Here is a 14747-nt window from a genome sequence, read left to right as displayed (position 1 = left end):
ACCAATTATTATCTGATAATTGATTGATATTATCTGATACTTAAGCAAAACTAAGCAAACCTAGACATTTCAGCTGCTGCCATTGTGTAGTATTAGTACATAAGTAATCTGCAACTAGATGTTTCCCCTTTTCCATTACACTGTATTTCTTAAAGGCAAGAGGCAGGTCAGAAGCACCTCTGCATCCCTACAACTAACCATGATGGCTGACACAGAGTAGGTGCTTAACAGGTAGTGGCTTATGACATGACACAGGCAAAGATCTCAAAGACTGTCTTATTCTAACTAGCATGACTTAGAGGTAGCCTCACTCCCTACAGAGAGAGGTTTAAGCTACTTTTCCCACATTCTAAACAGAACAAGAGTCAGATCTGACTTGAATTACTTCCCTTAAGCAAATTCATAAGCATTTTGAGAAATCAAGAGATGAAAGGCGCTATGCAAGTGCAAAATAATATTAAAGACAGTTCAGCAAAGGTGCTATATTTTCTAAGGTGATGGAAGGGTTGTGCTAGTTTGAGGTTAACACCCCCAAAGCTACTCTTCCTAATGTCTTTATCAACAGAGCAATGGAATTTTGACAAAGATACCATCACTTTATATAGCTTGTATTCTACTAACTACTTTCTATAAACCAGGTGACAGAAAACGATATTAAGTCACTTATTCTACAGAAACCAGTACTTTATCAAAGTTCCGCATTTTACAAGTCATGTTCAAAAAACACACACGAGTTAGCATTTTGTACACAAATGTTTATTTCTCAATTAAACATTCCCTTTAAACACAAGGAATGAATTCTAAATCTTCATAAACATGAATTAAAAATGAAAGCCCTCCAGCATAGTGTGTGTGATCACTGTTCTTGGTCACTACTGGTGTTTACTGCTTAACATCAAAAACAAAGGTTATTTAAAAATCATGCTACTGGGTTTCTAGCTCTTCCTCTATGACCAGTTCTACGCTGATCTGCAATGTTTAAAAGTTTACATCACCAAATCAAAGCAAGTTTAATGTGTGAAACAGCTGTGCATTAAACACAAAATAAACAATAAAGTTACAAGATATAGTCAAGTTCGTAACGAATATAGGTGTTCTTATCATCGTTGTAGATTCTTGGGTAATGTGCTATGAGAGCATCCTGTGAGCCGATGTAAATGGAGTTGTAAATTTTCCAATACACATCTCTGACTTTCCGGGCTGGGTGAAACAAACCCTAGAATAATTAAAAGGTTACATTATTTCAAGAACTACATAACCTTAACACAACAAACAAATCATAAAGATGTTTCTAAACATCTCCCTTTGAGAGAGAAAAAAAAAGATGTCAATTGCATAAAACTGCAGTGGGCAAGGACAAAAATCTAATCTTCTCTCCCCTCATAACTGTTTTCCCATATGGTACAAATATATCCTCCCTAAATGATAATTAGGAACAGTGAGTTAATTCAACTAAATTACCTTTTTCAATGAGTACGGTTTAAAAAATCTTTAACTTACCTGTAAACAATACTGTAGCATTCTACATGGTCCAATAGCAACTCTCAGGCCCTCCAGGGCGCCCATAACTGCCTGAATTACATGGGGAGATGTCTCGAACACATTGGGCCATACATAGTTCAACAAGTGATTCAGCGAATCTTCGCAACCAAATCCATAAACCCCAAGTGACATGTGTTGCACCACTGCACTAGCAGTCTGTCTGTGTACAAGGTCTCTGTAATGGAGAGGGAAAAAAGCTTTTTATTAAGATGTAGTGTTAATTTCACAGAAAATACTTGCCTGCCTGTTAAGAAACTAAATCACAAACTCAATGCTTGGAATGGATGCAGAGTCATCCTTATATCTCATGTATCTGACATAGGATACCTCTAGAGTGACTAATGATTCTACTTGAGAACTTTTGCTTTAATGATTCAAATCTCCTCACTATGGCTCAAAAATGAGCTGTATTTTTCTTTCAGAGTAATATGAGCAAGAAGGCCCAGCACAATGTATATTTTTGCAAGCTACTAAAAATAAGAGGGGATACATGACTCTTAACATACCAATGATTAACAGTAATATCTCATTTTAAACTCTGTAAATTTAAAATCTTTGAAAGTAATTCAATACTATATACAGTAGATAATTAAATTGAGATTAAATCCCTTCCCTTGTGGTTTTTTAAAAAGATTCACTCAAGAATCCAATTTGGGGAAAAGGAAGAGAAGGACTAATAATTTTTTCAAACCCAGAAAAAAGAACTTTTATCACCTCCCATGTTTTGACTGACTTTATGACAAATCATTGACTTATTTATTCCACAATTTATTCAACTGAGTACAAGTATCAGATAAAGGTCTATGACAGGTATAAAAACAAGTTCATACGTTTTACCCTCAAAGGCAGGAAGAGAACCTTAAAAGTATTTTTTTTTCCTTAAAAGTATTTAAGAGAAAAAAACATCTTATCCTCTTAAACCTTAAGAGAAAAAAAAAAACACACCTGAACCTACTTAGTTACTAGCATCTCTTTATTTCTTATTTATTATAATAATCTATTAGGCACAGATTATAATGAAGCTGTATTCCTCCTTGGTAAATTTCCCAACTAATGTTTCTTGGTATTAGGACTTGATCAATCACCTCAAGCAAAACTTTATCAGGGGTCATTATCTGAGTAATTGTAGGCCTGCAGTGACAACAGTGTGGCTCTGGCAGGCTATGTTCAGTAGTTAAGTGTCTCTGCTTCACCTGCCATAACAAAAAGCTAAAAAGGTCAGGTCTCTTCGTTTTATCAATAAGCTCATGCTCATCATCTTCTTTTTAAAATAAAAGTTGATTGGAAATTTCCTGATGGTCCAGTTGTTAGGACTCAGTGCTTCCACTATTGGTGCCAGGGTTCAATCCCTGGTCAGCTAACTAAGATCTCACAAACCTCACAGCATGGCCAAAAAAAAAAAGGGGGGGGGGGTTAAAAACAAAGACAGGGCACACTTGGGGAAAAACTGGGGGAACCACTACAGTACGTATCTTTTTTTCCCTTTGGCTGTGCAGGGTCTTTGTTGCTGCACATGGGCGTTCTCTAGGGCAGAGAGCAGGGGTGACTTTCTTAATCGTGGAGACTTCTCTTGCTGCAGGGCAGGGGCTTAGCTGCCCCACGCCACTGGGGCCTTCCCACACCAGGGACTGAACCGACGCCCCCTGTACTGGCAGGGGGGTTCTTAGCCACAGGGCCACCAGGAAAAGTCCTGTATCATATACCTATTTGGAGATAACAGTCCCATTTACAATTTCATAAAAATACAGGCTAGTAGTCCCTTCTTTAACTACACCACAACAAGCAGGTCCTGTAATGATTACTTCAATAAGTTCTAAAATAAAAGAATTATTTTAACTATTTTCTTGTGCTTAGTTCAAGTCACTTACCTATCCATTAAAGCATCCTCAAGTAGTGGTGTTACAGCATAAATGTAGTCCTTTCCCATTTCACCAATATATTCAAACAAGAAGGAAAGTGATTTTAACACTCCATTTTGAACATTCAGTTCAGGAACTCTGTATTCATTCATTAAGGCAGGCAGTACTGTGAAGGGTGAACATGTTTCAGCAACAATAGCTATGGCCACAGTTGTACAAACTCTGTTCTGCCTTTCCTGAACTTTTAGGTTGTTGAGAAGTGTAGCCAATACATCATGAGGGCTGGAAAAAAATGTGTCAGCAAACTGTTAGTATACAAGTCAAAATTTTTTCAGAGGGAAGAAAAATAATCAAAGGATGGGAACTCAGTAATTTTATGCTATGGCATTACTGTTTCTACTTAAGAACTTCATTTTAATTAAAATGTTCACTTTAATGAAAATATTCAAATAGATTCATTTTCAAATATAATTCAGTTTTTAATAAATTTCCAGAAATAGAAAGAAATTTCATTACATGTTTAGTCTGAGTAATTCTTTGAGTAGTCAGAACGTGGTCTCCCATTCCATAACATACAAAACTCTGTTTTCCTTTTATCTTCCCACCCACACACCTTTACCACCTTTATTCTCCTTCTTTAAGGATTTATCTTATCACAAATTTAAAGGGACATAGGAACTAAAAGGCTATATTAGCACAGCTATTCACTGCAAATTGCTTGACTTACAGCACACATGAAAACATACTACAGTTCTACTAAAAAGGGGGTGGGGGAGACTCTAATTATATAATCAACTTTTGCTATATTTGAGAATATCTTGTTATTATGCCATATGTACATGAAATATCTTCTACAATGACTGTTCTAGTTTGGTTCTGGTGGAGTGAAAGCAAATAACCACAGATTATCTAACAAAATAGCTATAATTTTTAGTTGTCCGTGGATTAATTCTAGAAAAATATTTTCAAAACACATGAAGTATTAACATGAGAAGTAAACTATATTACCTGTTTTAGCAATATCCAAAAAGAACTGGCCTTAATATTTTAAACAATAACCAAAAAGAATCAACAAAGTCCGAAATCCCTCTGAAATGTTTCCCTCTCTCAAACACTGAAGTGTTATTAAATGAAATTTTATACCCTTGTTTGAAATCAACTGAAGATGAAAGAAAACATTTCAAAAACTGAAGGTCAGTAGTTAGTCTATTTTAACTGCATTACTCATACCTTACCTTAAAAGAGCTTACAGAAACATCTTTTAACACTAAATCAGTCTACTATAAAGTAAAAAAAAAAAATACATAGATGTAAATAATACTCACCCAATAGCCTTTGCAATATAACCAAATGTGTTGACTGTGGCTCTACGAATAGCTTTTTTGTGTGCTTTTAAGAGCTCTAAAAGCTCAAAGCAAATCCTCATCCATTCTCTTGCAGACACATATTCAGCTCCCCTAGTTTTAAAAATAAAAGGTAATTTGTTTGTGACAGTAAGTTTTAAAAGGTAAATTTACAAATTCAGCTCTCAAAACATGATTACCAACTCATTTTAAGCCTTATATAAGTTATTACTATTCAGAATAGATGGATTATTTTTAAATAAAAGCAAAATTTAAAAATATACTGCTACTCCCTCATTATCAAACTGAAATTTCACTGAAAATATTAGCCTGACTATATTAGCAAATTTGCAAAGTGAATAAAAATGTGAAAACCACTACTACTTATAAAAATATTTAGGTAATCTGCTTACCTATCAGCAATACGCCCAACAAGATCAATACAATTCTCCTGTACTTTTTCATGCCTATTCTTTAAGATGGGGGTGAGTCTAGGCAGCAGATCTTTAATTGGTGGGGTCATCTTATGCATACCTATTTAACAAAAGTCAACACACTATCAATTAACATGTAAACTGCAAGCTTTGCTCATTTTATCTTTTACTTAACAATGTAATATATGTGACCAGGCATAAATACAAACTTACAGCTGCCTATGGAAAGAAAAAGTCCCAGATTCTGACCAAACGCAGAATTTTAAACTTTTCATTAACAACTTCTGATTATGTATAAAAATGAAAGAAATTAGTGAAGTGATTTAAAGAATGATGGATACTCAACAACAAAAAAATTCCATTTAGTTCTGAAATGTATTTGTACACTGACATTTAAATATGGGGACAGCTTATGTTCCGGCCATACACAACAATATAAGCCAGAGGGAGACATGTAAATTAAAGCAAAATTTTCCAGAAAGGGCCCCCTTACCCTTTAACTGCAAAACAAACAGATCTCCAGTCTCCCTGCAATGCAGGGCATACTTGGATGGTATTTACACCTATGAAGAGAGAAAAAAGGAGGCAGCTGGCAGGGGCTCTTGTTCTAACTAGAATTGCTTGCTCTGATTCTCTCTCCATTTTCCCATGTTTCTCTGACCAACAATATGGTTTATAATTCCCTGCAAACCAGAGCCCCACAAGTGGCCAAGTAACTGATTTTTAGCAAATATCTCCAAATATAGAGGACAGGGCTCAACTGCGATTTATATGTAAATGCAATGGTTCAAAGACCTCCTATATTGCATAAAAACCCCTTACTAAAATGAGAAAAATAGTGGCTTATTTCAACCTCCTGATAGGTTATTCCTGCCCCTCTAAACTCTGCACAAATCTGCAATAGTTCTATTCAATTACAATGAAACATAAAACACAAGACCATATTTACTGCTCCATCATAAGACCTTTAAAGAATAAAAAGCTTTATTCTCCACACCCAAAAGAACTTACTTGTTTTAACTTTGGGTAAAAAGCTGAAAGGGCAGTTTAAAAGAATTGGATTTAAATAATGAGATTATTTGATCGATTCACTTTTCTCCCTGGTTATCATTCCTCGAACTTAATGGCAAGCAGGAAAACCTACCATAACCATTTTATTCAAGTTGAGTAAATATATCATATTTAGTCTTAAAATTTCAGAGTTCTCTCCACCCACCATTGCCCTCCTATATATTCCAGGTGAGACACTGTATTTTTAGGGCCCTCTTACCCCATGACTTCAAAGTTTTTGAGTTGTGACTATTCACTCCTCTCTTGCAGGTCCTAAAACTTGCCCTCTTTTCTCTTTTAAAGTAAAATATAAATAGGTTTTGGGAGGTAAGATTCTTGTGACATCCCAACTTAACTATATTTTTTAGTAGTTAAAAAACTGTATCAGATATCATCACTCAACTCCTAAATAGGATTCTGTATTTTACTTTCAAAAAATCCAAAGAAGTTTTAAAAAGCAAAAAACAAAAAAATCTTCCATAACCAACGAATACCATACCTATTACATTTACAATGGCCTTCAGTGCTCCAAGAATGCTGCCCAAGACTTCAGGGTACTCTTCACCCAAATACTCATACAAAACAACACCCAAATGTCCCATCAATTTTTCCTGTTAAAAAAAAATGATGAAATGTTACTGTTTATGCTATTTCTTTTGGTGAATAATTAAGAATCTGATATAAAAGTTTACCTCTTGACAAGTCTTCATGACAACAGCTGTTCGAGAGATCAAGTCAGCTGCCTGCTGCCTAACTTTTGCTGATTTGTTATTTAAACGCCACAAAACTGTACCACAGATCTGAGGCAAGTAAGGTTTGACTCGTTTGCCGAGAGCATTGACCACTGTACCAAAGCCATTCAACATTACTGAGTCCTTATAAAGTAAAATTAAAAAAAAAAAAAAAAAAAAAGGCCAAGTTAAATTTAAAAACTATATTCAATGCGAACAAGAATTCAGTTTGTGACAAAACAGTTAAGATATACTAATATTCAGCTTCCAAAAATCTATCCTAAAAATGTGATGTAGAAGCACATTTCTTTGTAGTTAACTGCATAAACATGGGCATTTAAAACTTTTAATTACTCTTTAGTGATAATATTTGCTTGAAACTACTTTTTATAAATATGAGAGCCAATGGCAACTTGCCATAATAATCAGTATCATTACCTCTGTAGTCTGTTCTTGGAAAGCATAAAGAATGCCATCAATCAGTTGTTCTTCAAGTTTATGATCAATATCTGCTGCTCCCAAGTTGCCCATAATTTTCTCAATTGTCTCCATCACCATTTTTCTGTACTGTTCAGCTTCATCTTTTAGATCATCCACAATCCTGGATATAATTTCTGCTGCACCTACTTTGTTTGCCAACTCCACAGTAGTATCAACTAACTAAAAAAGAGGAGGGAAAAATTAATTTACTGCTTTTCCAAGGAAATACAGAGACATCATGAAAATGGAACATTCTAAGGATACTATTTAGCTAGTCAGTGTGCCGAAAATACCTGGCTCCTACTATTAAAACTTTAAGATGGGACTTCCCTGGTGGTACAGTGGGTAAGAATCTGCCTGCCAATGCAGAGGGCATGGCCAGGGAAGATCCCACATGCCCAGACCAACTAAGCCTGTGCACATAATTATTGAGCCCACACTTTGTAGTCCATGTGCTGCAACTACTGAAGCCCAAGAACCCATGAGCCAGAGCGCCACAACAAGAGAAGCCACCACAATGAGAAGCCCATGCCCCGCAACAAAAAGGAGCCCCCTGCTCGCTATAACTAGAGAAAGTCCAAGGGCAGCAACAAAGATCCAGCACAACCAAAAGCATTTTTTAAAAAATAATAAAACTTTAAGAAAAAGGTGGTCAAAAAAATTAAGTATGAGTCTATGTCAAGGGGATTATGGTTAAGATTATATTCATGCTTCATTTAAGCCAGATTAAGTAGTTCATTTACTAGATAAAAATGTGAATTCATAGTTGGCTATTTATTCTAGAATGCAAACTCAAAATGAAAATTGACTTGCTGACTAAAATCCATCCTCTTTCACATTCAAGCAAACAATCTATGAGATCCTCAAGGCAAAGTATGATTTATGTAATATGTAATCAAACTAATGGATTAATTGAAAGAATTTCTGAAAAAAATTTTTTTTAACAACAAAAACTTACCTGTCGGTAATTTCTTCTATCCAAAGCCATTCTATGTTGCCAAAAGTGTTTAAAAAAGGGAGGAAGGATCTCTGTTTTAATGTAGTTTGCTTCTACACCATCTGTTCCACAACACTGCTTTACCACCTAAAATGTTCAAAAAAATAATAATAACAGCAGCACACACAGTCCTGGTCTAAATATTTTTTGATGATATAAAATTCTTTCAACAATGAAACATATCCAATTTAGATTAATAAATATGGAACAATCTGGAACAAGTACCTTTAGCACAATTTTCTTCATTTCTTCATCAGGAGACTGGAATTCTCGAATAAGAATTAACATCACTTCTCTAGTATAGTAGTTGGCATATTCTGCATCCATGAGAGGAATAAGATACCCAATAGCCTTTAAGAAAGCGGCAAGACCCTATTTTAAAGTAAAAAAATATATATATACTTAGTAAATTAGATTTAGATAACTTGAACTTCAATGAGTACAAATAAAAAACACAACCAAACTGGCGAATTTACCTTTCCTCTGTGTTGGCGGATACCCTTCCATAGAGGCTTTAACACAGAATCAAAAGATTCGATACCATAAGGGGTTGCGGCTTCAGCCAAGGCAGCAATGGCCAAAGCGCTAATGGTCCGAACTTTCTGCTGCTCATCCACAAGACCTATAGAAAGTCAAACACAGGTTTCAACTAAGCAACATTGCCTAAATTTAACTCAGATAGTACTACTGAGATCCCGGCAATACATCTAACCATTTAGTCAAACTGCAGAATCTGTTCACATTGGACAAAGTAAGGCAAAAAACAGTATGAACTACAGCCTATTAGCAGCTAATATTACCAATCATAAACTATATGGTGTTTATGTAGGTCACCTTCCAATTCTCTCTTCAAAAATCAGTAGCCCAAATTTCAGGAAACCTATCTGAAAACAAAAGTTATCCTACAACTTACCATGTTCAATGATTTCAACTAAACTTCTGAGATGTGGCAAGATGGCACAGCCCATGAGAATAGCTATCTGCTGTACAATCTTTATACCAGTGTGTCTCGCTTGCCAGGACTTCTTGCTTTTGCACACAGCTTTTAAGAAAGGCAATAATGAAGGAATGCCCAGAGCAGAGGCTACAACAGCAAAAGCTCGAGCTGTTGTGTTACGGACATACTCATCCATGTTATCTATATCAGGTCTCATGGTAGAGATCATAGTAGCCAGTCCAGCAGCCTGAAAGTTCAAGAAAAAAATGATAATGAGTTGATAACATTAACCTTCAATCATTTTGTTCTAAAATTGAATAATCCTATCAACAAATATAAAACTTTCTTTTCCAGACACATAAATACCTTTGCCAAATTAGAAATAATCTCTCTGCCTTCCACTCGAGCGTAGTAATCTTCATCAATCAACAATGGTTCAATGACCACTAGGATCTGAAAAAGAGAAGGAGCTACATTTTCACACCAGGTACTGACTGATGCAATGCTCATGTAACAGAGTACATATAAAGAAAATTTTAATTTTCAGGAATGTGTTCATTAAGGGACAAATTAAGAATTTTAATCACACAACTTTAAACCCAACATAAAAATCAGTATTTGGGAGAAATGGTAATACAAAAATTATTAAATACAACATACACACACACCCCATCTGCATTTTACAATTCTAAGCCATAATTACCATCAGCAAAAAGATGGTTCTTAGTACTAAATGGCTAATGATACAGGAACATACATTTTCACATCCTAATATCAATAAAAGCAAATTAAAAATATGAGTACTATGAACCCATTATATAGGATGGCCAAAAGTTACATCTATTTATACATGTATTTGTATATGTACCTACATGCAAATAAAAAGGTCTGAGTGCATATAAATGAAACAATGGTTAACTGAGTATTCTTGAAAAGGAGCTGAAGTTTCCTTTTTTAATTGTAAATGTATAGCATCAGTTGTTACTTTTAAGAATTTTCACATTTCACAAATACATCTGTTGATAAGTTGGTAAAAAAAAAATTATGAATTCTTTTTATATCAAAATATATCAAGTCATTAGAAACACAACTGGAGAACAAACCTTGTGTACATATGGTCGAACTAAGTCGTCAAGTTTGTATAATATTCTATCAATAACTTTCACAAGTAAATGGCGCTCTTGATCCTCAAGTGTAGGTGACATCAGCAGAGGAAGAATCTGATTAAACAAAGGACCAGCTCCAAATTCACGAGCTTTATCAGTAATCTGACGCAATGCAGCCTGGAAGAAAGAGTAAAAGGTTAGGTTTCTTGATTACAAGCATTTTGAATGGGAGCAAAATAATTACTCCATGGTTTTCTGTAACTGAATATTTTAGTGTAAACTTCACGGATATTTTCCGTACAGAAGTGTGTGTTCATTCCCATCAAAATTACTCTGAAGTTTGAACTCTTGTGATAAAGGCTTAATCAATATTTTCAGATAAATTCTAACAGGGTAACTGAATGCTAGAGAAGGTGTGGAGAAAAGGGAACCTTCCTACACTACTAGTGGGCATGCACGCTGGTGTAGCCATTGTGAAAACAGTATGGAGGCTCCTCAGAAAACTAAAAATAGAATTATCATAGGATCCAGCATCTCACTCCTGGGCATATATCCAGACAAAACTCCAATTCAAACAGATACACACACCACCTATGTGCACAGCAGCTCTGGTCACAGTAGCCAGGCTGTGGAAACCACCCGAATGCTCATTGAGAGAGGAATGGACAGATACGATGCATGTGTACAACAGAACACTACTCATCCATACAAAGAACAAAACAATGTCATCTGCAACAACATGGGGCAACTAAGGATTACTACTTTAGTAAGTCAGAAAGAGAAAGACAAATACCATACAATATCACTTAAAGGTGGAATCTAAAATACAACACAAACGAACCTATCAACAAAACAGACACAACAAACAGACTTGTGGTTAGGGGGCGGGCGGGATGGACTGAGAGTCTGGGGTTGGTAGAATGCAAACCATTACATTTAGAAAGGATAGAAAACAAGGTCCTAGTGTATAACACAGGGAACTGTACTCAATACCCTGTGATAAACCATAATGGAAAAGAACACTAAAAAAGAATATATATACGAATATAGCTGAGTCACTTTGCTGTGCAGCAGAGATTACCACAAAACTGTAAATCAACTATACCATCACTAAAAAAAAAATGAAAAAATATAAGAAAAAAAGGGTAATTTAATAAAAGAGTCACAACAGTATAAGGTAAAACTCCTAAAGTTCTCCTAAAGGACCAACCATTTTCAAACCACATATGATACTAATTTCCCACATAACTCTACTAATTCTCTTATCTTCGGCATGTTTTAAAGGCTTAAGAGGATAAAATGGAGAATCTCTAAGATTATAATGAACATGATGATTTAACAAACTGGTACTTACCTTTCTCATAGGAGGTGTTCCATTCTTAATTTTTAAAAGCAATTTCATTATTTTTCTCTCTTTTTGCTCTTCTGGACTAAGAGTTGATTCATCGACATCAACCTAACAGTAAAAAGTAAAAAATTTAAAGGTTAGTGGAGATATGATGACTTGTAACTGCTAAATGAAAAATTAGTATTTTGTATCTGTTATTATCACTTACCAAAAGTTTATCAAAGTACTGAATATCATCAGGTTTTAAAAACGGAAGATTTCCAGATGGTTGGTCATTAACGTTTTTCATAGTTCTATCTTCCGTTTGCATGTGGAAACCTGTCATACCACCCAAAGGTGTTGGAGTTGCTGTCAGCTTTCGAGCTGGAGTTCGAATAGGAACATATCCAGCTGGAGGAGGAAGTACCTAATACAATTAAAAGACAGTTTAGGACTTTCTTAGCTTTATATTGTAAATGATAACAAAAATGAATAATATGTGCATGTAAGAAGCTTTTTGCTTAGACATAAGAATTAACATCAATTAACATAAATCTCATTTTTCTATTTTAATTACATGTTTAAAATATATGGCAAGTATTACTCTTTATCGTCAAATTTAAATTTAGATTAAGTGTACTAAAAGTGTGGGGAAATGATGAGATACATGAAGCAGGCTTACAAAATTCTCATCACTTTCAAACATTAGTCTATATAAACATATTGGTGAACCAGTATCATATAAATGCAAATAAGCTCACAGAGTACACAGAATGCATAAAAGATTAATAAAAAATTTAAAATTAATTCATGGAAATCTGTGCTACAAAAGCAAATCTCTTTTAAGACTGTACAAAATTAATGAGATGGATGAAACTGGAGCCCATTATATAGAGTGAAGTAAGCCAGAAAGATAAAGAACATTACAGCATCCTAACACATATATATGGAATTTAGAAACATGGTAACGATAACCCTATATGCAAAACAGAAAAAGAGACAAGGAAGTACAGAACAGACTTTTGGACTCTGTGGGAAAAGGTGAGGGTGGGATGTTTCGAAAGAACAGCATGTATATTATCTATGGTGAAGCAGATCACCAGCCCAGGTGGGATGCATGAGACAAGTGCTCGGGCCTGGTGCACTGGGAGGACACAGAGGAGTCGGGTGGAGAGGGAGGTGGGAGGGGGGATCGGGATGGGGAATACGTGTAACTCTATGGCTGATTCATGTCAATGTATGACAAAACCCACTGAAATGTTGTGAAGTAATTAGCCTCCAACTAATAAAAAAAAAAAATTCAAAAAAAAAAGACTGTACAAAAATGAGTAATTGCATAAAAATCCAAAATGTTGAGCAAAGAGCAAAGCCCTATAAACACACACCATTTGACTAAAATCAAAAAATTCACTCAATATTCACAAAGGAGGATTTTCCCCTTCTACTTATAAAGAAATCAATGAATGAAATTGAGACATACACTCAGGCAGTCAACAGTAGGCTGGAGAGTGACTATACCCACGGTATTACATGGAGATTTGTGGTGATTTACTCGCTAGGTCGTGTCCGACTCTTTGTGACCCCATGGACTGTACTGCATGCACCAGGATTCCTCTGTCCATGGGATTTTCCAGGCAAGAACACTGGAGTGGGTTGCCATTTCCTTCTCCAGGGGACCTTCCCCACCCAAGATTACAAAAAGTTATGAAGAAGTTAATTCATGCATACTTAAAAACAAATACTCTAGTACAAACCTAAGGAGGAGAGAGGGGAAAATACATAAAACTGTTAAAAAGCAACAGACACTGGCAGAAAAGGCCCAGTAAAGACCATCAAATTACTTAGGTTCCAGCCCTGATTATAACACATCAGCTATACGACCACGTTTAGACCATCAAAAGGTCCTTGAGTCAGAGGTACCTAACAAAATTTTATACTTCAAGTTGCTATGGTAAAGCAAGAACATTCTTTGTGTTCACTGGCAATCCATGAACTAAATACGCAGGATCTTGTGAGACATCAAGTAAAATAACCATGATCTAATGTGGAAATGAAACACACTTGGAAATATCTAAAGAATGAAACAAAGTAGTAAATTTGGGCAAGACCAATGCAAACTTGACCAGTTAATATTTTCAAAGAATATTTAAAACAAAAACCAGGCAATTCCCTGATGGTCCAATGGTTAGGACTTGTCACTTTCACTGCCGGGTCCCAGAATGATTGGGAATTGATATCACGCAAGCTTCATGGTGCACCCCTCCCCCTCAAATTCACATTCTAAAAACCAGATTCATGTTGTTATTACCTTATATCCTTCTGGGAACATAGCATCTAATTCTTCATCAGACAATGGGCGATTTCTCTCATCAATTTCGCGCTCCCACCGCCAAGCCTGAAGCTGCTCAGGAGTCATACTCATTATGTGACCTACCAAAAAAGCAAATATCTGTAATAATCTATATAGTGCAAGATTTTTATCATTACACAGGTCCTTGGGATTGAATATTTAAGACAGTTAAGATCAATTCTAACACTCATTTTTATATTATAAACTCTAAACTTCCTTTTATGTCCTGTTATTCTTGCTAAAAATAGGCATTAATAACACACAGAAAACCACAAACAAAAAGTTCAAAATACTAACAGGAAAAAAATATTATTTCCAATGATGAAGTTTCTACCTGGAGTAGGGGTGGCCATGTTCATGGCTGGCGTGCCAATTGGTGTCTTTCCAGGGGTCAGGACAGGAGTGCTTCCACCCATCTGACTAGCTGGTGTTTCATCCCAACGTGACTTTCTTTTACTGGCTCCGGGAGTTGGCGTTTCACCAATGGAATCTCCACCTCGATCTGTTCGAGGAGTCTCAGCCCATCCACTTCCATGCCCAGGAGTATCTTTAAAGAAAAAGAGTGAATAAGCCTAAAATTTTAACCACTGT

General features: G+C 35.6%; 1 protein-coding gene across 3 annotated transcripts in view; it reads right to left on the bottom strand.

Annotated features, from left to right (window-relative positions):
* Positions 1-734: 734 nt before the first annotated feature.
* The window catches only part of SF3B1 (splicing factor 3b subunit 1), a 35395-nt gene continuing 21382 nt past the window's right edge, over positions 735-14747 (bottom strand). For 2 of the 3 annotated variants that reach the window (XM_065930900.1, XM_065930899.1), the window contains 18 exons: positions 14491-14703; positions 14115-14236; positions 12036-12233; positions 11834-11935; positions 10477-10656; positions 9740-9826; positions 9350-9620; positions 8913-9058; positions 8662-8808; positions 8398-8523; positions 7398-7619; positions 6921-7103; positions 6728-6839; positions 5158-5278; positions 4727-4858; positions 3411-3683; positions 1501-1717; positions 735-1216 (listed from right to left, as the gene is read on the bottom strand). In XM_065930900.1, coding sequence (XP_065786972.1) covers positions 1058-1216; positions 1501-1717; positions 3411-3683; positions 4727-4858; positions 5158-5278; positions 6728-6839; positions 6921-7103; positions 7398-7619; positions 8398-8523; positions 8662-8808; positions 8913-9058; positions 9350-9620; positions 9740-9826; positions 10477-10656; positions 11834-11935; positions 12036-12233; positions 14115-14236; positions 14491-14703 — 3011 coding nt within the window. In that variant the 3' untranslated portion in view covers positions 735-1057. Of the gene's footprint in view, positions 1217-1500; positions 1718-3410; positions 3684-4726; positions 4859-5157; positions 5279-5671; positions 5742-6727; positions 6840-6920; positions 7104-7397; positions 7620-8397; positions 8524-8661; positions 8809-8912; positions 9059-9349; positions 9621-9739; positions 9827-10476; positions 10657-11833; positions 11936-12035; positions 12234-14114; positions 14237-14490; positions 14704-14747 lie in introns of those variants that run through there. The other variant, XR_010662445.1, reaches the window with a different exon arrangement.

The sequence above is a fragment of the Muntiacus reevesi genome, chromosome 3 (assembly GCF_963930625.1).
Source record: "Muntiacus reevesi chromosome 3, mMunRee1.1, whole genome shotgun sequence".
NCBI lineage: Eukaryota > Metazoa > Chordata > Mammalia > Artiodactyla > Cervidae > Muntiacus > Muntiacus reevesi.
The sequence above is the reverse complement of the archived record's forward strand: the minus strand, read 5'-3'. Positions and strand labels throughout refer to the sequence as shown.